Below are 23,840 nucleotides of genomic sequence, written 5' to 3' on the forward strand. Positions count from 1 at the left end.
TATATATATATATATATATATATATATATATATATATTTACTCAAATGATAATTTAAATTTAGGGTTTTATAAACCTCAACTGTGAGGATTAAGTACGGGTTAAGTATGTCCTCCACCTGTCCCTAAATATTGATCGGGTTAATTTTTGAACCTGAATCTGTCCCTAATTAGGATGGGACACGTGACGAAATAAGACAGGTCAAGATAGGGATGAGTCCGGGTTGGAAATGACAAAATGACAAACATAGATTTTTTCATCAAATCTTTAAGCATGCACAATTAAAATTATCACAATATGTACATAAACTCAACTAAAACTTGTACCCAACATACATCAGTATATAAACTACAAACTGCAAATTGCATCATTCAAACTAAACTATAACAATCACGTGACTGCAAATTATAGAAAACTTTGAAAATTTTAGAACAATTTAAACTGTCAAGTATCAACATAAACTGAAGTGTTCTTGTAAATGATAAAAAAACACGCGAAAATTGACATGGTGGCTTGAAAACAATGTAAAAAGATGAAGAAATGCAGCAGTTCATCATTATCCAAGAGAATTAAACAATGAAAAAAGGGTAAGGAATAAGGATCATATGATAAGGGGTGTGAATATGTTGTGTGGACTTGTAGGTATTTGAGTTATGTGGGCTGAACATAATGAGTATTGATAGGTACTTATTTAACTATTATTAATATATAACAATAAGGGACAACCCAAACATATATCTGAACCATCATTTTTTGATAACGGACATGTCCCTTTTAAACATGTCTGTCCTTTTATTTACTTATTTGGACGGGCCACACTCGTCCCTAAATCATTGGGTTGAGACGAGTCTATGGGTTGGGCAGAGTCTTGCTCACCCATAAGATTAAGGATAAAGAACCAAATAAAAAACTAAAGATATAAAAGTTGTGATTTTGTGATATACCATTTTGAAGAAAATACATGTATTTATGGATCTTTATCTTAATAAAATACTTAAATTTATTATGTGTCATTACATAAGTTATTGCAACTAACTAGGTGTTGATATGGTGGTCATGCTAAATTCTAGAAAGACTAAAAATGTCAAAAGTTCAATTTTTTTTCAAAAAGTGAAAGGATAATCTTGGTAGTACCAACAATTCTAAGTTATTGTAATTTGTGGTTGCTACCATAATTTCTTTTCTAATTTTCCCATAAATTAAATGTTTAAAATGTTAAAAAAAAGTCACTAAAAAGTAATACTAAGGATGGAAATAGGTTAAACTTTGTCTTAAACAAGTCAGACTTTATCTTAAATAGACAGATCATAAATAGTATATAGGAGTCTCACTTGTTAACATGTTTAAAAATTTCAAAGTCTATGTCTAATTTGTTGAAAAGTATGGTCTGACCTGTTAGCATGTTTAAAGGTCTGTTATACTATATGGTAGGGGTGAGTAGGACCCGACCCTACTTGCTCACTCGATATGGTCGATCATGTTTGAGCCCGAATATGGTCGGGTCTCAAGGAATCTAAGGTCAGACTCGAGTTAAAAAATTAGACCAAATCAATATATAGGGCTGGGTAGGGACCAAGCATGACCCAACGCGACCCATGGTCACTCACTCATCATGTTTATATGTGTTTCTATTCAATTATGTACAAAGTAATGACACATTGTTGATCGAAAGTATCATTGATTTTCTAATTTTTCATCATATATACATATATCATTTTATATTTCAAATTACATATTCATAATAATAAGTAATATTGAGAAGACTTTATCTAAAATAAGTATGCATTATATTTAATCACGTTTAGGGTCGGGTTCAAGTTTAAAGGCTGACCCGATTGATATTTAGGATCGGTTAGCTTCAGGTTTAATGTTGAGTCTTGGTTCAAAAAATGACCAGGCCAATATTTAGGGTCGGGTAAGGGACAAGCCTTAACCCGTCCCAACTCGACCCATGTTCATCTCTACTATATGATCATGAAATAAGTCATTATATCTACATTTAAATGAGCTAATAAGCCTACTTTTAACTAGATCCGTCTAACTGTAATAATTAAATCATATTTTTGTATACATTTTTATATTAAAATTATATATATAATAATATTACTTATACTAAAATATTATAATATGAATATTGTTATATAATATAACTAAATAGTCCGGCCTATTAAGTTTATTAGGTCTTTTTGATATCCTAAAGTATGATACATTAAGCTAAATTTTTTTAAAAACCCAAACCTAATTTGTTCATAAAAAAAAGTCTAACCTAACCTATTATGAGTAAAATAATAGACCTATCATAGATAATCCGACATGCTTTCAACATTAGTACTACTATTTCACATAGTTTCTCTAAAAGATAAAGTCGACTTCAACCAAACAGACTAACGAATAAATAAATAACTCAAACTCTTACAAAGATAATAGAGCATACATGTACTTATGCTTAATAGAAAGTGGTTCTTTAATTCTTTAATGTATGAGTCATGTTTTTTTTAATACTATAAATGGTATTCTCTCACCCTTTTTAGATAAGGATTTAATCATTTTTTGGGTGTATGGTTCTCTCTCCCAACAAATTTTGTTCTCAAGAATTGAACAATTGACATTTTTATCATCTCGGAGATCTAATGAGACCTTACATCACTAGACAAACACGTAGTAGGTGAATCCATCTTGTTTACTTTAGGTAATTGAATTTTTGTATAATGAAACTTACCAATCTTGAGAAAAAACAGTACATGTGTTATGTATACTAATAATAGTATTGCATGAAGAATACACTTGTTTAGACAAAATGATAATATAATTTACGGAATCTTTTCGGTTATTATGATTTTTGGTGTTTCATTCTTTCTCCCATCCTCTTTCGTATGATATGCAATTGTGCACATAAAACTGAAACAAGTTATGTTTTATAGTGTGCAAGTTACTTAGTTGTTTGTTCAAAATGCTAAAAGGAAGTTGAGAGGAGTAATTTCATTATTGAGAAAAGGATACAAGAAAGATGACTAGAGATGGAGCAGAGCATCACATCGAACTTTCACTTTAATATTTTGGAAGTACAATTGTGGCAGAAGAATTGGATCAAGTTTGTATCCAAACAAATAATTTCACTCAGTGGAAGATTGATAATGGTTATTGTTGGTGCAACAGAAGTGATCGTTAAACAACGTTGGTTATAAGTAATCAAATAAAGTGTATAGAATAAATAGAAGATAACAAGACAAGATAATCCAGTAATGGAGTTCAACCAATTGTGCCTACATCCCGGGGAGTGTTGAGCGACTACCAAGATATTATTAGAGAATAAATAATACAAGCCCTAACACACCCATGAGCCCAAGTGCTTACGGGGTTTTTCAACTTCGTGCTTCTATCTGGTGCACATTATAACAAGAGACTTGAGTAGTATAATATATAACATTGATACTCTAATCTATTCTAATACTAGGCAATGTGGAACTTCGTATAATAACATATTTCAAACATCCACAATAATCTTCACCTTGATTGAAATAGACAAATATCTCACTCCTTAGGAAATCTACACAAGAGTCTCTACCTTAGTGAACATCCCACTCCACCTTGCTCAATGCTAATTCTCTTTAGCAACTCCTCCATATAAGAGTCTTCTCCCCTACAGTATAAACCTATTGAGTATCCTTGATGATGTTACCAAAAGCCTAACTCTCCAAACTTGTAGTGCAGCTTCCTGTCCCGTCATCTAATGGAACACGCCGCCTAGCCACCTATTGGTATGAAGTCTTTCGATATATGGAAGTTCTACACAAAAGTTCACCAACAACCACTCTCTTCAATACTCAGTCAAACTGAACCTTGGAAAGTCTCAACTGCTATCACCATTGTCTAGTATGACAATTATAGTTCAAAAGAACTATCATACTCTACCATAAGAAGTATACCCATAACACATACCTTGCATCAATGCTAACCAATGTCTGCATCACATCCTTGCATCCAAGCCAATGCCCATGTCACATGATGCATCTATCAATGCTCATGTTACACCTTGCATCAAAGCCAATGTTGATGTTATACTTTACATCAAAGTCAAACAATGCCTCTTTGCTTTTGTGGATTTGCTAATAATTAATATCCTTCACTATGATGTCACAGACACGCCATTAGGATATTTCACTTCTCATATCAAATGATGTCATTCTCTCGACATCTAGAGATATATTATCAACATCTAACTCAACACTTCTGTCTCTATCTCCACTTTGGTCTCAATCCAATACATGAACTTCCGGGGTTCTGGATCCAAAACAATTATGGTCCCCACAGTGTTCACGACATATTTCTTTCTCCTTCAACTCATTTACTTTATCCTCATGTGGTACCTTTACAAACCTTGTCTAACCAACATGCCTTCACCCTCTTTAGCTATTACCTGGTGCCTAGGTTAAGAGTCATCTATCAATTGGCTCTAATACCAATTGTTGGTGCAGTGGAAGTGATCCTTGTACAACGTTTGCCACAAGTAATAAAATAAATATAAAAGAAGAAAATAAGATAATTTGGTACGGAGTTCTGGCAGTTGTGCCTACATCTCCAAGAGCGTTGAGTACTAACTGATAAATAGGTGTAAAATTACAATCTCGGTGTCGCAAACAAGTATAGAAAGTAATTTTATTGTCTCCACAAACACAGAGAATTACTAAAAACTATAGTCTTTCAACTCTTTATTGTTTCTCAGCTCAATTAATATAGGTTGTTTGTTGTGTGGCATAAACACTTCGAATGTATTTCATTTGAAGGTAAATGTAGTCGGGGTTAAACTTTACACTCACTCTCTATTTCCATATTGATTCTTTTATTTCATACCAATCAGAACAACTTGTCCATATATTACCTCAATTTAACTAACTGCTATTGTCTTAATCAATTAGTTGTTCATGTAAGAAAAACCTATGTCTAGTGATTTTGATGCACAAGAATAATTTTATAACTTACAATATCATGCCCCTATGTCTAGTGAAGCAAGTATGCAAGTTGAGTAAAATGCAACACCTCAAGTGTGTTTGCCGCCAATGTATTGGTCTATGCTTAACATTTTATCATAGGTGAGTCTATGTCTAATAAATACAATGATAAAGTTTAGATACCTGTATCTATATGTCTAGTAACACATGCTATTCAATTTGAGAGTTATAAAATTACAATATTAGTTCTTTGTCTAATACCAAAAAGTGACATGCATGTAATGGCAAATAAGACAAGTATATGCCTAGCAAATGCAATTTTGGTTGAGTAATGTAAGTTCAGAATTCATGCAAACTGTACTTAAACAATGTGTTCTAAGTTCATGCTAAAGTTGATCAGTACCAAAACAGGCATCAAGTAAAAACATAACTCAAAACGAAATGAACTTCATGGAATATATTAGAATCATGGATGGTTACATTGAGTTTGTGCTACGTTTAACCCCAACTTAGAAATTCTTAGCTACTCATATCTACTAAATGTAAGAATGATAGAGATAATACACTCATAGAATGGTAAAACCAAGCGCAATTGAGTAACGATTAACACCTATAATACTTACACATAGTTTCAATGAACTAAGTGAATTAAACTCTCTAAAGAAAAGCTAAAATTACAAGTACAATTTGAAGTAGTAAAGTAGTGTACAAATGAGATGGTTTAAAACTCTTTAAATAGTATTCTGATGCTGGCTTCTGTACTCAGAGCACTGTTGTTGCGCTGAGTATGAGATCTAGTTGTCTGGCCTGACGCTCGGATGCATCGGTTTGTGCTGAGCGTCGAGTCATGCGCTGAGTGTGACACTTGGTTGAGCCGAGTTGCGCTGAGCGCACCACCCATTGCGCTGAGTGTGGAAGCAGCGTTGAGCGCATTCCACACAGTAGCTAATAGTTTTTTTCTCGAATTTGGGCACTCAGCGCAGGATGTACGCTGACCGTGGTTCTTCTTTCGCTGAGCGTGAAATTCGCGTGGAGCGCAACAATCAGATGTTGTCAAATTCGTTGGGCGTAGATCTGGCATTGAGTGTGACCCTCTGAATTTAGAATTTTGGCTTTTTCAAGCCCTTTGTCCATCATAAGCCTACAAAAACACTTAGGAGTAGACTTAGCTCAAAAACTTGATATTTTAATCATGTAATAGTATTTTTTCAATGATTTTAGTTGATTAAGTCGTTAAGTGCTATAAATTTTAGTAACATTTAAAGGTCAAATTAGCACTTAACAAACTCTCCCTAACTTAGAACCTTGTTTGTCCCCAAACAAGAGTGAAGTTGAGTGTTATCCAGACATGCTATAGAAATCATCGTTGACTCTTAGATAAAAGTAATACAAATGAATAATCGGTAATGTATTGACTGTCTATAAATCTTTATACTATCAGTATTTTAGTATTACACTCTTTTAGATTTGGATAACTTAGTGCATTCCTTGTAGAAGATGTTTTGATTTGATGAGAATGTTTATTTTTGGGTGTTTCAGTTAAATTGGAATTGGTGGATTCCAAAAAATTGGATGCTGAATCAAAACCCAGAACCCACTATGGATACAAGTGATTGGAGAGCTCAACTCATGCCTGATTCACGCCATTGTGTTGTCAACAAAATGTAAGATTCAACTTTGATATTGTATCACCGACACCATTTGAATAGATTCTGGTCGTTGTTGCACATCCAAGAAAATTAGTAAGTTCTAAATCAATCCATAATTTGAGGACATTTCCAAAAGGTTTCTTTTTGTTTATCATATAGAAGCAAGTCTATCCTAGAAATAATAAGTTACATATATGGTGAAAGAACTAAAACAAACAATACCATCATTCTGTATAATTGTCTGGTTTATACAAATTATATAACTTGTGCTCAGAATTCTATTTCAGATTATTATATGATTACAAGTTACAACTAAGCATGCTCTGTTTTTTAAGGGTTGTCCTTTGTTTTTAACTTCTCCTTCCCATGCATTATCTATTGTTTTTCATTTTGCAGAACGGACACATTGCAAAAGCATCGTCCTATGTCTGGTCCTGAGGGATTACTTGAACTTCAGTGGATTGCTCAAAGGTTTGAAGAGAACATTTTTACTGCGGCAACAAGCCAGGTTCGTTCTTGATGAGGATTGAAGTGATTTCATTTTCATTTATGGTTACCTATGCTAATATACACATGACTTTACATCACTAGAAGTTTAAATGTTTAATGTGGCACTGGTGTTTCTCTTTTCAGGAAGATTATCTAAGGAAAATATCTTTGAAGATGCTTAGAATGGAGATGAGAACTCAGAATGCTATGGGCAACAATATGCCACCAAATCAAGTTGGCCCTAGCAATAGACCTCCCCATCAAGGTTTGCAATTTATAGCATTTGTTTTTTTATACTATCAAGGGTATCTTGATAACACCGGCACAGAATTACAGTAAAGAAGAAGAAAGCTTAACAATCGATTCGGAATGAATTCGATTCCGAATACTAATACCTCGTTTATTGCTTGAAGAATGGAGAAGATTACAAGATGAACCCTAATTGATTCCTCGAATCAATTGCACGTTACAAGATTAATTCCCTGAAGCAATCCCTCTTCTCTACTCAATTCTCAAAAGCTGATTACAATGATCCCCCAATCCCCTATTTATACTTTTCTGCCCCCTACTCCTACACTGCTTCGACAGTTAGGAACATTGCTTCAGCAGTTACAATGGCCACGTCACACTGCCACGTGGCCTCCTATGATACACGCTTGTGATGGGTGGTTTCCCCCTCATCCTATCAATACCCCCTCCAAAAGACTCAACTTGTCCTCAAGGGCAAATTGAGGAAAAGGTTCTTGCATTTGAGCGGTGCCACGTGGCCTCCTATGATACACCCTAGTGATGGGTGGTTTCCCCCTCATCCTATCAATACCCCCTCCAAAAGACTCAACTTGTCCTCAAGGGCAAATTGAGGAAAAGCTTCTTGCAATTGAGCGGCTGATTCCCAGGAATTTTCACACTCCGGCAATCCTTCCCACTGCACCAACACCTTAACATCTCCATTCTGATCAACGCGGTGTTGTAGGATTGTCGCCGGTTGCACCTTTAATTCCCACTCCTCTGACAACATCAACGGAATAGGTTGAGACTGTTGAGCCGGTTTTAGAGCTTTCTTCAACAAAGAAACATGAAACACGGGGTAGACCCGCGTATGCTGCGGCAATGCCAATCTATAAGCTACCGGTCCAAAGCGCTCCACGATCCGGTAAGGGCCATAGAACTTAGCTGCGAGTTTGGCCGAAGGTCTGAAAGCTAGAGTCTTCAACCTGTAAGGTTGCAGTTTCAAGAATACCCAATCTTCCACCTCAAACTCTACATCACGTTGATGTTTATCTGCCTGAGTCTTCATCAGATCTTGGGCTCGTAAGAGGTTTTGTCTCAACTCTTGAAGAACCTCGTCGCGGGCAACCAAGAGTTGATTTACTTCCTCAACCTTCGACGTGAAAGTACACCCCTTAATCAAGGTCGGTGGATCCCTCCCATACAAGGCCTTGAAAGGAGTCATACCTGCAGAAACGTTATAAGTAGTGTTAGACCAAAATTCTGTCCACGAAAGCCATTCAACCCACTTCTTCGGCTTGGGCCTGGCAAAGCAACGGAGATATGTTTCCAACCCGCGATTCACCATCTTGGTTTGCCCATCCGTTTGAGAATGGTAGGCCGTGCTGTACTTCAATTGAGTACCTGCCAGTCGGAATAAATCCTGCCATAATTGGCTCAAAAAGACCTGATCTTGGTCGGAAACTATCGACGTCGGGTACCCATGTAACTTCACCACCTCTTTAACAAACAAGGAAGCTACATCCTTGGCCGAGTAGGGATGGCCAAGAGGATAAAAATGGGCAAATTTCGTGAGCCGATCCACCACCACAAAGATGGTATCCTTACCATTAGACCGCGGCAATCCGGATATAAAATCCATCGAGATATCCTGCCATACCTGAGTAGGAATGGGTAGTGGTTGCAAGACCCCCCAGGTGCTAAGGTGGAGTACTTTTGGCGTTGGCAAACATCACATGCCTTGACATACTGCTTCACATAACCACGCATGCCATCCCAATAGAAAAAACTCGAAACCCACTTGTAAGTACGGAAGAATCCGGAGTGACCCCCGGCTACACTGTCATGGCACTCAGCTAAGATCAGAGGCAACTTGTCAGATGTCTTGGGCAGGACCAACCTCCCTTTATACAACAATTGCTCTAACTGAAACCCCGGATGAGACTCGAGATTTTCTACCAAATCCTGGATCACCTTCCTCCACTTCGGTTCCTGCTGAACCTCTTGGAACCACCCCTTGGCATCTCCAACATTAATCACTGAGAGTGCCGAATGATAGGCCTTCCTTGACAACACATCAGCCATAGAATTCTCCCGTCCGGGTTTGAACTGAATCTCAAAATCCAACCCAATGAGTTTTACCACCCATTTAAACTATTCCTCACTGAAAATCCTCTGATCTGTAAGGAATTTCAAACTCCGTTGGTCCGTTTTAATAACAAAGTGGCAACCCAACAAGTAATGCTTCCACTTCTGCACGGCTTGAACCAACGCCATCAACTCTCGTTCATAAACCGCCTTCTGCTGGGATCTAGCTGATAACCTCTTACTCCAGAAAGCTAAAGGGCGACCTTCTTGCATCAACACGACCCCAATTCCCCTACTAGAAGCATCGGTTTCTAACACAAAGGTCTTTGAGAAGTCGGGCACGGCCAACATCGATAAACTGACCATGGCCCCCTTGAGGGTCTGAAAGGCCTGAGTGGCTTCTTCGGTCCACACGAAGTTATCTTTTTTCAATAAATCCGTGAGAGGTTTGGCAATTCTCCCATACCCTTGTACAAACCTACGGTAATAACCTATGAGGCCTAGAAATCCCCTTAGACTCATCCGCGACCACTCAAGAACGAGAGATAATATGTCCCAAATACTCTAAAATGGGTTTAGCAAAACTGCATTTCTTCCGGTTGACTTTCAACGCATGGTCCTGCAACACGGTCAACACCTCCCTCAATTGCCTTTCGTGAGATTCCTCATCAGGACTGTAAACCAGAATATCGTCGAAGAAAACCAAAGCAAATCTCCACAAGTATGGTCGTAATACCTCGTTCATGAGAGCCTGAAAGGTCGAAGGTGCATTCGTGAGACCGAATGGCATCACAACAAACTCATAATGACCTTCATGGGTTCGAAAAGCAGTCTTCTCCATATCCTCACTCCGCATCTGAATCTGATGATACCCGGATTTTAGATCTAACTTGGTGAAAACTGTGGCCCCTCCAATCTCATCCAATAACTCCTCAATAATCGGGATAGGGAATTTATTTGGAATGGTCACCCTGTTTAGGGCCTGATAATCGACACAGAATCTCCAACCCCCGTCCTTCTTTTTCACCAAAATGACAGGACTGGAATAAGGATTGATGCTATGCTGAATCACTCCTGACGCCAACATCTCCCTAACCAAGCCTTCGATCTTGGTTTTCTGATAGTGAGGATATTTGTAAGGTCTAATATTGGGGATAGCTGCCCCCTCAATCAGATGTATGGCATGATCCTGCCTTCGTACCGGTGGTAAACCTGTAGGATTGGTGAATAACTCTTCAAAATCCTTGAGCACTTGCAACATACGGATCGGCGTGCTCTCAATCCCACCCTCTCTCAGATTTGATGATTCATAAAGCATGATCAAACCTCCCCCCTCTGCTCGAATGACCTGCAACAAAGCACCATATGAGACCTCGGTTTTGGCTAAGGTTGGATCTCCAGTAATACGGATCGACTTCTGGCCTTGCTTGATCGTGAGTTCCAATTTACCAAAATCAACTTGGACCTCACCCAATCCCGATAGCCACTCCAAACCCAACACCAGATCAACCGCTTTGAGACTGAAGAGGTAAACGTCTTGGGTCACTTCCAGATTCTGTATCTGGAAAGATAAATGCGCACACTTCCCCCTACATTTCACCTTACGCCCATCTCCTACCTCCACCATATAAGAGTGAGTATTCTGAACCAATAGTCTCAACTCCTGCACCACCTCATGAGCTATGAAATTGTGAGAAGCCCCACAGTCAATGAGGACAACCACCTTTCTTCCCTTTAACATCCTTTATACCTTCCACGAACGGGTCATAGTGAACCCAGACATAGAGCACAACGACAACCTCAGATCATGTACCCCCGATACGTCTATACTGTCTTCCCCTATACCGTCCTCATCTTCCTCCTCTTCCTCCAAAATAAGCATTATGAATTGCCTATTTTTGCACCGATGATCTTTAGTAAAAGGCTCATCATAACGAAAACATAGCCCTTTTTCACGCCTTTCCCTCACCTCAGCACTGGTCAAATGCTTGAACTCTCCCCCTCTTGGCCGAACTTCACTGATAGGTCTCGGTGCAGAGTGCCCAACCGTGTTACTTCCCCTGAAACTGTTCTGCTTCCCTTCCCCCATCGGTTTCGATTCCACCGTTACCGTTCTGGAATAGGGGCTTGCCCTCTGGTTCCCTCCGGTCCAGCTTGCATACCCAAACGAGCCCCTCTTACTCAAGATGGCATTCTTCTGCTCAATCAATAGCACCTTCTGGATCACATCGGATAAGGATTGTAACTCATACAACTTCACCTCGGCACGAAGCTCTTCTTTCAACCTATTCAAAAATATTCCCCTGGTAAATTCCGGATCGATGCTTCTCAATGCCCCAACATACTTCTCAAAATCCTCCACAAATTCCTCAACAGACCCGGTTTGTTTGAGGGCTAGTAACTGCTCAAATGGATTCTGAATCATCGAAGGTTGGAATCTTCGAACCACCGCAATCTTGAATCCTTCCCAATTCGGGCTCGGGTTGCATTTTTCCCACCAGTGATGCCAACTCAAAGCCTTTCCTTCGAGTGTCATAACTGTGGCCTGCATTTTCTCCCCCTCGGTAAGTTCCTTCAACTGGAAATACCTCTCTAGTCGGTGAGTTCATCCATACGCGTCGTCACCGAAGAAGATTGGAATCTCCAATTTCCTCCATGTTTCCCGCCTAAAAGGGTTATCCTCCCTTATAAAATCTCTTCCACCTTGAGTTCCTCCTCTGAACTCATTCTCCTCCCTTATAAAATCCTTTCCCCATTGAGTTTCCCCTCTGAATTCTTTTCTGCCGCCTGGAACTCCTCCCCGAGGCTCATTCCCACTGTGAACACCTGCACGGAAATCATTTCCGCCTTGAGCACCTCCACGGACTTCGTTTCTGCCATGAACCCCCCTTCTGAGCTCATTTCTGCCTGGAATGCCTCCACGGAATTAATTTCCGTCATGAACATCGGCACGGAAGTCATTTCCGCCGCACGCTCCTCCACGGAATTCGTTTCCGTCATGAACACCGGCACGGAATTCGTTTCCGTCATGAATCCCTCCCCTAATCTCTTCTCTGCCTTGAACCTCACCACCGCAACGAAATTCTAGGTTATGGAAGTCTTCTCCTCCGCGATTCTCACTGGTGCATGGTTCCCTGCTTCTTCTCTCGCCGTTGTCATGGCAAATCCCACCATGAACTGAACTGGCGGCGTCGCCGCCGTGTTCCGCGTCGGCGTTGAAGCCATAACACTCCATCTTCGCGGTCATCTCCACTATTTGCTCCTCATGCTTCTTCACTAAGGATTCCGCAAATTCCAACCTAATTCTCATCTCTTCCCTTTCTTGTTCCCAATCATCTCTGGAACGTGAGATACTTCGAGTCTTCATGAATTTACGGTGAATCGGCAGCGGTTTTCAGGGCACTGGAATCGGTGCTCTGATACCAGTGATAACACCGGCACAGAATTACAGTAAAGAAGAAGAAAGTTTAACAATCGATTCGGAATCAATTCGATTCTGAATACTACTACCTCGTTTATTGCTTGAAGAATGAAGAAGATTACAAGATGAACCCTAATTGATTCCCCGAATCAATTGCATGTTACAAGATTAATTCCCTGAATCAATCCCTCTCCTCTACTCAATTCTCAAAAGCTGATTACAATGATCCCCCAAATCCCCTATTTATACTTTTCTGCCCCCTACTCCTACACTGCTTCGGCAGTTAGGAATACTGCTTCAGCAGTTACAATGGCCACGTCACACTGCCACGTGGCTGCCACGTGGCCTCCTATGATACACCCTAGTGATGGGTGGTTTCCCCCTCATCCTATCATATCTCTTCAGTCCATGGGTAAGGAACTAATCCCTTTCATGATGGGTGGCTGCCCCTCTCAATAAGTGTCATACCCAAGAATCGAACTCTAACCTTTTGGTCATCCTGAGGATCTATCATGACCTTACATCACTAGACCAACGCCTTGTTGATATAACATTGATTTGTTGATAGTATTATGAAGGTAGATTAGGCAATATAATTTGAGGTTTAAACTAAAATTCTATTACACAAATTTAAAATTGTTTCAGATAAACCCTAACATACCTAACTTTTTGCATAAACACAAGCTAGTTTTGGCTCATAAGAAATTAAGTTAAAATAGTAACTGACTACTTTGTTTTCCCATTGCATTTAATTGCTCATGCATTTTGAATATTAGTTAGGTCACTCACTAGTGAAGTCATTCTAACTTTAGGATTCAAACATTCACATAAAATTTTCCTCAAGACGTACTTCAATTCAAAGCAATTGCTAACTATTTTGGTGGGGAACAAAACGTTCTCCTGCTAGCAATCTATGTGAAAATTTAACATCGGTGATAGTATTTAAATAGAAAAAAGGTATCAAGCAAATGGTAAAAATCTAAGATATATTTTACTTTTGGATTCCTTCATTATTACTTATTAGTAAAGAGTTCACTCTAATATATATATTTTTGACCAAATACTTTATTAGCCCAAAATAGACACATATTTTATTTACTTCATCTTGAATGTGTATTTTAATTATACATCTTGAACGAGATCACTGTAATAACCAATAAAGTATTAACTAAATTTATATACATAAGAATTCTTAACCGGCAAATAGGTATAAACATATAACTTCTGTGTCGCAAACAAGTATAGAAAGTAATTTTATTGTCTTCACAGAGAATTACTAAAAACTATTTATTGTTTCTCAGCTCTTTATAGTCTTTCAACTCTTTATTGTTTCTCGGCTCAATTAATATAGGTTGTTTGTTGTGTGGCATAAACACGTCAAATGTATTTCATTTGAAGGTAAATATAGTCGGGGTTAAACTTCACACTCACTCTCTGTTTCCATCTTGATTCTTTTATTTCATACCAATCAAAACAATTTGTCCATATATTACCTCAATTTAACTAACTGCTATTGTCTTAATCAATTAGTTGTTCATGTAAGAAAAACCTATGTCTAGTGATTTTGATGCACAAGAATAATTTTATAACTTACAATATCATGCCCCTATGTCTAGTGAAGCAAGTATGCAAGTTGAGTAAAATGCAACACCTCAAGTGTGTTTGCCGCCAATGTCTTGGTCTATGCTAACATTTTCCATAGGTAAGTCTATGTCTAATAAATACAATGATAAAGTTTAGATACATGTATCTATATGTCTAGTAACACATGCTATTCGATTTGAGAGTTATAAAATTACAATATTAGTTCTTTATCTAATACCAAAAAGTGACATGCATGTAATGGCAAATAAGACAAGTATATGCCTAGCAAATGCAATTTTGGTTGAGTAATGTAAGTTCAAAATTCATGCAAACTGTACTTAAACAATGTATTCTAAGTTCATGCTAAAGTTGATCAATACCAAAACAAACATTAAGTAAAAACATAACTCAAAACGAAATGAACTTCATGGAATATATTAGAATCATGGATGGTTACATTGAGTTTGTGCTACGTTTAACCCCAACTTAGAAATTCTTAGCTACTCATATCTACTAAATGTAAGAATGATAGAGATAATAAACTCTTAGAATAGTAAAACCAAGCGCAATTGAGTAACGATTGACACCTATAATGCTTACACATAGTTTCAATGAACTAAGTGAATTAAACGCTCTAAAGAAAAGCTAAAAGTACAGGTACAATTTGAAGTAGTAAAGTAGTGTACAAATGAGATGGTTTAAAACTCTTTAAATAGTGTTCTGATGCTGGCTTATGCACTCAGCGCACCGTTGTTGCGTGGAGTATGAGATCTAGTTGTCTGGCCTGACGCTCGGATGCATCGGTTTGCGCTGAGCGTGAAACTTGGTTGAGCCAAGTTGCGCTGAGCGCACCACCCATTGCGCTGAGTGTGGAAGCGGCGTTGAGCGTATTCCACACAATAGCTAATGGTTTTTTTCTCGAATTTGGGCACTCAGCGTAGGATGTACGTTGACCGTGTTTCTTCTTTCGCTGAGTGTGAAATTCGCGTGGAGCGCAACAATCAGATGTTGTCAAATTCGTTGGGCGTAGATCTAGCGTTGAGTGTGACCCTCTGAGTTCAGAATTTTGGCTTTTTCAAGCCCTTTGTCCATCATAAGCCTACAAAAACACTTAGGAGTAGACTTAGCTCAAAAACTTGATATTTTAATCATGTAATAGTATTTTTTCAAGGATTTTAGTTGATTAAGTCGTTAAGTGCTATAAATTTTAGTAACATTTAAAGGTCAAATTAGCACTTAACAAACTCTCCCTAACTTAGCACCTTGTTTGTCCCCAAACAAGAGTGAAGCTGAGTGTTATCCAGACATGCTTGTTTTTACTCACATAGAAATCATGGTTGACTCTTAGATAAAAATAATACAAATGAATAATCGGTAATGTATTAACTGTCTATAAACCTTTATACTATCAATATGTTAATATTACACTCTTTTAGATTTGGATAACTTAGTGCATTCCTTGTAGAAGATGATTTGATTTGATGAGAATGTTTATTTTTGGGTGTTTCAGTTAAGTTGGAATTGATGGATTCCAAAAATTGGATGCTGAATCAAAACCCAGAGCCCACTATGGATACAAGTGATTGGAGAGCTCAACTCAAACCTGATTCACGCCATAGTGTTGTCAACAAAATGTAAGATTCAGTTTTGATATCGTATCACCGACACCATTTGAATAGATTCTGGTTGTTGTTGCACATCCAAGAAAATAAGTAAGTTCTAAATCAATCCATAATTTGAGGACATTTCCAAAAGGTTTCTTTTTGTTTATCATATAGAAGCAAGTCTATCCTAGAAATAATAAGTTACATATATGGTGAAAGAACTAAAACAAACAATACCATCATTCTGTATAATTGTCTGGTTTATACAAATTATATAACTTGTGCTCGGAATTCTATTTCAGATTATTATATGATTACAACTTACAACTAAGCATGCTCTGTTTTTTAAGGGTTTTCCTTTGTTTTTAACTTCTCCATCACATGCATTATCTATTGTTTTTCATTTTGCAGAATGGACACATTGCAAAAGCATATTCCTATGTCTGGTCCTGAGGGATTACTTGAACTTCAGCGGATTGCTCAAAGGTTTGAAGAGAACACTTTTACTGCTGCAACAAGACAGGTTTCTTCTTGATGAGGATTGAAGTGATTTCATTTTCATTTATGGTTACCTATGCTAATATACACATGACTTTACATCACTAGAAGTTTAAATGTTTAATGTGGCACTGGTGTTTCTCTTTTCAGGAAGATTATCTAAGGAAAATATCTTTGAAGATGCTTAGAATGGAGATGAGAACTCAGAATGCTATGGGCAACAATATGCCACCAAATCAAGTTGGCCCTAGCAATAGACCTCCCCATCAAGGTTTGCAATTTATAGCATTTGTTTTTTTATACTATCAAGGGTATCCCTTCAGTCCATGGGTAAGGAACTAATCCCTTTCGTGATGTGTGGCTGCTCCTCTCAATAAGTGTTGTACCTAGGAATTGAACTCTAATCTTTTGATCATCATGAAGATCTATCATGACCTTACACCACTAGACTAACGCCTCGTTGATATAGCATTGATTTGTTGATAGTATTATGACAAGGTACATTTGACAATATAATTTGACATTTAAACTAAAATTCTATTACACAAATTTAAAATTGTTGCAGATAAACCCTAACATACCTAACTTTTTTGCATAAACATAAGCTAGTTTTGGCTAGTAAGAAATTAAGTTAAAATAGTAAGTGACTACTTTGTTTTTCGATTGCATTTAACTGCTCATGCATTTTGAATATTAGTTAGGTCACTCACCGGTGAAGTTATTCTAAGTTTAGGATTCAAACATTCACATAAAATTTCCCCAAGAAACAATCCACCTCAATCGGCTTCACCTACTTCAAAGTAATTGCTAACTATTTTTGTGGGGAACAAAACGTTCTCCTTCTATCATTCTATGTGAAAATTTAACACTGGTGACAGTATTTAAATAGAAAAAAGGTATCAAGCAAATGGTAAAGATCCAAGATATATTTTACTTTTGGATTCCTTCATTGTTATTTATTAGTAAAGAGTTGAGTCTAATATATTTATTTTTGACCAACTTCTTTATTAGCCCAAAATAGACTCTTATTTTGTTTACTTCATCTTGAACGTGTATTTTAATTATACATCTTGAACAAGATCACTAATTCACTACAACCAGATAACAATATGATAATATAATACAAGATCACTAATTCGCTATAATAACCAATAAAGTATTAAATAAATTTATATACATAATAATGCTTAACAGGAAAATAGATATAAAAATATAACCTTCGTGTCACAAACAAGTATAGAAAGTAATTTTATCATCTCCATATGGAATTACTAAAAACTATAGTCTTTCAACTCTTTCTACTGTTTCTCAGCTCAATTAATATAGGTTGTTTGTTGTGTGACACAAACACTTTCAATGTATTTCATTTTAAGGTTAATGTAGTTGGGGTTAAACTTCACACCCACTCTCTTTTTCCATCTTGATTCTTTTATTTCATACCAATTAGTCCATATATTACCTCAATTTAACTAACTGCTATGGTCTTGATCAATTAGTTGTTCATGCAAGAAAAACCTATGTCTAGTGATTTTGATGCACAAGAATAATTTTATAACTTACAATATCATGCCCCTATGTCTAGTGAAGCAAGTATACAAGTTCAGTAAAATGCAACACCTCAAGTGTGTTTGCCGCCAATGTATTGGTCTATGCTTAACATTTTATCATAGGTGAGTCTATGTCTAATAAATACAATGATAAAGTTTAGATACATGTATCTCTATGTCTAGTAACACATGCTATTCAATTTGAGAGTTATAAAATTACAATATTAGTCCTTTATCTAATACCAAAAAGTGACATGCATGTAATGGCAAATAAGACAAGTATATGTCTAGCAAATGCAATATTGGTTGAGTAATGTAAGTTCAGAATTCATGCAAACTGTACTTAAACAATGTATTCTAAGTTCATGCTAAAGTTGATCAATACCAAAATAGGCATTAAGTAAAAACATAACTCAAAATGGAAATGAACTTCATGGAATATTTTAGAATCATGGGTGGTTACATTGAGTTTGTGCTACGTTTAACCCCAACTTAGAAATTCTTAGCTACTCATATCTACTAAATGTAAGAATGATAGAGATAATACACTCATAGAATGGTAAAACCAAGCACAATTGAGTATCGATTAACACCTATAATTCTTACACATAGTTTCAATGAACTAAGTTGTAATATTATGTCAATTCATGAATGTGATGTTATTGTTAAGTATTGATGTTATGTTGTTAAATTATAAATATGATGTAATGTTATGCTTATTAAATAGTTATCGCTAAATATATTTTTTTGTCCTAAGGGTGAAGTAATTATTTTGTTTCTTATGTTTGTTTTTGGTACATTGGAAAAAAGACAAAACAAGACTAAGCAAGCAAATCGAGGTTAGAATACAGGTAAGGTTGACAACCAATTAGGGGAAATCCCATATCTTTAGCTTATGTTGAGAGTGAAAACTTAATTTAGCCACAAAGTCTACCACCATATTAACCTCTCTAGTAGCAAAAGATACCTGACGACCCAAGACTAAGCCAACCAAGATCTTACATTGTTGACCATTAATAGAATGCGAGGAATTTGAATTGGAATATAGTCACAAATAATTTGAACAGCTTCCAAGCAACCACTCTCTAAAGCCACATTTCTTAAATTAAGGTTCCAAGCTAGAGACAACCCATGTTCCATAGCCAAGAGCTCTCTGCTAAAATAGCGAACCCCTTACCAAAGTTAGCAGAAAATCTGGACATCCAAATGCATGAAAAATCATGAATGATACCGCCACCTCCCATAAGGTCCTGGTGTGATAAGCGAGTTACCAAACTAACATCACATGGAGAGTCCCCAAGAATAGAGTTATTTTGCATCTCCACACCTACCTAATCCCTGCCACAAAAAGAAGCTCATGCCTGCAATTATAATTCTCCAATAACCAATCATGAAAGGATTGAGACACCCAGAAATTAGGTGACATGAAACTCAGATGAGCCCACAAAGATGCAGAGTCCTGACAATCCCTAAAAATATGCATGAGGTATTCATCACTTGCATGACACCTAACACAAACTTGGGTAGTAGCCAAATGCCTTTTGAAACGAAGAACATTAGAAGAAAGTGCCTCACGAAGTCCAAGTCAACACATAAATTTTACCTTCTTTGGGACCCTCGGTCTCCAAAGTATCCTCCAAATATCTACCAAAGCATCATCACTCCCCACAACTTCAGTGAGCCATTCATAGGCAGTTCTAGCTGTGTAAGAGCCCATAGCATGACCATCCCAAATTTATCCATCCGAAGTTGTAGGAGAACCAAGAGAGAAATTAGCACAAATAAATTCCTACAACTACGATGGAAACATAGTATATAACCTTGAAAAGTTCTAATCACATGCCATCTAGAGGTCCTTCGCCTGGAGTTGAGTATCATAAATATGGACATAATTAACATAAGAACAAAGCATCCCTAAACTTGACTAGTTATCATATCACATGGATTTCTCTCCACTTCCCATGTGCATAGAGAAGCCCATCTTGATTTTATCTCAAGCCTTCACAATCCTTCTTCAGATATAAGATGTTGTAGTTTTAGGAGGAGAAAGAAGCAAAGGTGTGTCTCCCAACTATTTCTCCTTTAAGACAGTGCACCAGATTTTATCAATATTAGTAATCAAGCTCCAACACAACTTACCAAGCAGGGAAATATTCGACTCTCTAGCATCTTTTATTCCCAGCCCAGTATGACACTTGCTCCTTTTGAGAACATCTCAGCTCACAAGATGGAGAAACTGACAATTAACATCATCACTCCAAATAAAGTTCCTCGTCATTCTATTAATATTGTTGCACACAACATTAGGGAACCACAAGACCTGCATAGAATAAACAGGAATAGAGGATATGAGAGAGTTAGCAAGACACAAAGGACCAGCTTTATTTGTAACACTAAAAAATTTCCAACAAATTTGCAAATAGATATATTTGTTAATAGTCAACTCCTAATTATTTGGTTAATCTTTATCATAGTTGTCTCAAAAAAATTATCTAGATATATTAGGTGGTTATTCTATGGTGATTATCTTATTTATCTTAGTTATCTTGAGATAAAATAGATTTTTATTATTTTGATAAGAATAACATTTAAAATTAATTTTAAGTAGAAATTTACCCTAATTGGTAACAACAAGCTATATGTGCTGGGTGGTGAGAGAATAAGAACAACAACAAAAAACTGCACTTTCAAACTGCAGTTTGTAGAAGAGAAAGAGAAAAACACGAAAATCGTTTTTTCATTCTTCTGTTCTTTGAATACAATAAGGGAAGAATTTGTTTTATTGTCTTTTATTACTGTGATGTGATATTGTGCAAATAAATAATCATATGCTATGTGCCAAGGCAATTAAAGTTACACATGATCTGTGGTTACAAAACCATTTTGAATAAAAACTACTCTGTGTGTGATTTCATTCTTCATTTATCCCTCATACATTTGGTTTACCTCTCATACATTTATTTTGTTTGTTATTCATACGGCATAATCATTCTCCACTTATTCTTCATTTTCCATTATTCATCCATACTTCATTTTATCTATTAATTTATTGCCTAATATATATACTTCACATATATTTATATTGTTCTTGGTTTTGAAATTCTAAATAGTAAAAGTATATAGTTACTTATTTATTGTTTACTAACATGGTGTGGTATATATGTATTTATATTGTATAGAAACTGAAACTCCTAGTTCGTATTTTTTTATAAATTAGTGATCAATAATACACTAATTATTAGTTTTAGGTAGAGTAGAATTTAATTTGTTGTTTTGGTTGTTATTGACATGTGTATGCGAAAAGACTCTAAAGTCTAAGGAGACGACGAGATAACTAATTCAATTGCTGAACAAGGAGCTTACGTAAACCTAGGTGAGGGCGAAGCATTAGACATTATTAGAATCTAACATTGGGGTCTCCCATGATACTCACTAGTTGGAGGATCCTTAGACTAAAATAATTAATGAATGGTCAATTGTCTTGATTGTTATGGACTTCCTCATTTAATCATTTTAGTTATGAATATTAAAATATTGTGTCTTGATTGAATGATTATATATTTGATATTGATGGCTTACTGGTATGACCTTATACTATTATTAGACTACTATAATTAGTATTGAATGTCTATGTTTGACTTATCATAGTGATAATGATCATGATTAAATTCATATGTGAATGAGAATATTTGCAGATATTTGAGAGCCTATGGCTATTCACACACTTGAAAGTGTAGTGACCTTGGGATATTACTCATTTATTTTGATCACTAAGTTATGTCTTGAGCTCGTCTTGAGGAGGACATTTATATGATAAAAATCGCATTGTGGCTGAGACCACTAACTTAGGGGATGTTATTGAAAATTAAATTGAGATAATATTGATAAAAAACTTAGGGATTAACTTTGATCACTGTGCCTACATCATTGTATTTTTAGTTGGAGTTGGAGAAAATGAAAAGATACGATGATAGCAATATCATTGGGATTTGGATAGGGGTGGCAATGACGGTGAGTCGTCAAGAAGCCTTGAGGGATTGCTTAGGTGAGATGATCCAATGAGGGTTCGGTCTTATAAACTGTATGATCAGGATAGTCCTACATGCAAACTAAGTAGTCTCTGACACCCCTTGCGTATTTCGTGATCGGTAGAAAGGGTTCCTGAAACAGTTTGGGCTTACCACGTAAGCACTTCTGATAGAAGTACTGGAAAACAATAGATATTGTTACTTGTCGTTGTTAAGGAAATTTGTACTCCCGGTTGCTTTCTCACTAGGGTCTTGGCCTTCAGGCAATTGATGGTGATTGGTTGGTGGAATTGCATGAGCATAGCATGAGAGATTACTTAATCGTGGTGTATACATCTCAATGCATATTTGTTATGAGTAGAGATAATAATTGTTGAGTATATTGTCTAATTATGGCATTGCAATTGTTTGTGTTGCTCTAATGTTATGATTCTTTATAATTCACTTCATCACTTTTGCATGATTTAATGTCTTACTCTCTATGTTGTTTGTTTGTATATATAAATGAATTGTAGGTGGAGCAGGTGAGTAGCTTGTTGAAGATTTAAAGTAGAATAGTTTACTATGACTCACTTATGCTCGAGTAGGATTAGATGGTGATACATCCACATTTTCTTTGTATTTTAACATTTTGTTGATTTTATTGGAAAAGGCAATATCTATTATTATCTTGGGAGACAATGGTCTACTATACTGAGGGACTTTACTTATTACACATTTTATGAGGATTAGGAATAATCATAAAACCTTTTTAACAAATTTCCTTATCTTGAACATTATTTAGTAAATCGTACCTTAAAATTATATATTTTCCTATGTGCAAATTGGGGTGTTACATTATTCAAAAGGTTGTCTTTCCAACCCTTAGCTGAAGTAAAGGAATCCCCAAATAGTTTCCAACAAGGTTCTCAACCACCCACATGTCACAAATACTCATAAATTTGTTCCTCCTCATGTTGGTCACCGATTGGAGCAGGAAAATTTCAATTTCTCCACATTCACTTTCAATCCCAAGGCTTGGCAGAAATCCTCAAGAGTTGAAGAAACACATAATTCAATATGTTGTTCTCAATTATTTTTAATATTTTTTGAATTTTTAAGTACCCATGAACACACAGGGTACCTAATGACTTATGGATAATAGGCCCAGTAAACCAGTTCAGGTCCAAATACGAATAAATTGAGCAAGTCTAGGTACTACAATTTCAATAATCATCTTGATCCATTATAATGATTTGCGAGTAGCAAAGCCATCGAGTGGACTAATTATTCCAATCTTAAATGATACTAAAAAAGTAACTAAATTAAATATTTTATGTTTAACAAATATATATAAGAGTTTTTTACATTATAAGTACATCATAATTCATGTGTTATCAACTCTTAAAATAATACAAAAATGAAGGATGATTGAGAAAAGCATCTTTCTTATACTCTTAAAGCATCTTTCTTAGACTTCAAAGCACATTTCTTAAAATAATTTAGTCTTTACGATTTTTAGAGCATCTCCAATAGAGAATATTAATTTTATTCTTATTTGAGTTTTATAAATTATTTTATAATTTATTATCATTCTCATAAATTAAGAATAACATTTTGTTTTTTTCCACAATGGTAAATAGCATTTTTATTCTTATATGAGTTTCATTATCTATTCACAATTTTATATTTTATAAAATAACTAATGGTTCCGATCTCTTTTTTTGTACTACAAATGGTATATTCTCAATCTTTTTTTAGTAAATAACTACTTTCT

General features: G+C 36.2%; 1 protein-coding gene across 1 annotated transcript; it reads left to right on the plus strand.

Moving 5' to 3' along the window:
• LOC109346988 (mediator of RNA polymerase II transcription subunit 15a-like) lies at nt 5,933-16,546 on the plus strand. The gene is made up of 6 exons (XM_019586728.1): nt 5,933-6,034; nt 6,488-6,612; nt 6,994-7,105; nt 7,231-7,351; nt 15,918-16,041; nt 16,423-16,546. The coding sequence occupies exons 1-6, from the start codon at nt 5,933-5,935 to the stop codon at nt 16,544-16,546; spliced, it is 708 nt and encodes a 235-aa protein (XP_019442273.1).

The sequence above is a fragment of the Lupinus angustifolius genome, chromosome LG05 (assembly GCF_001865875.1).
Source record: "Lupinus angustifolius cultivar Tanjil chromosome LG05, LupAngTanjil_v1.0, whole genome shotgun sequence".
Taxonomy (NCBI): domain Eukaryota; kingdom Viridiplantae; phylum Streptophyta; class Magnoliopsida; order Fabales; family Fabaceae; genus Lupinus; species Lupinus angustifolius.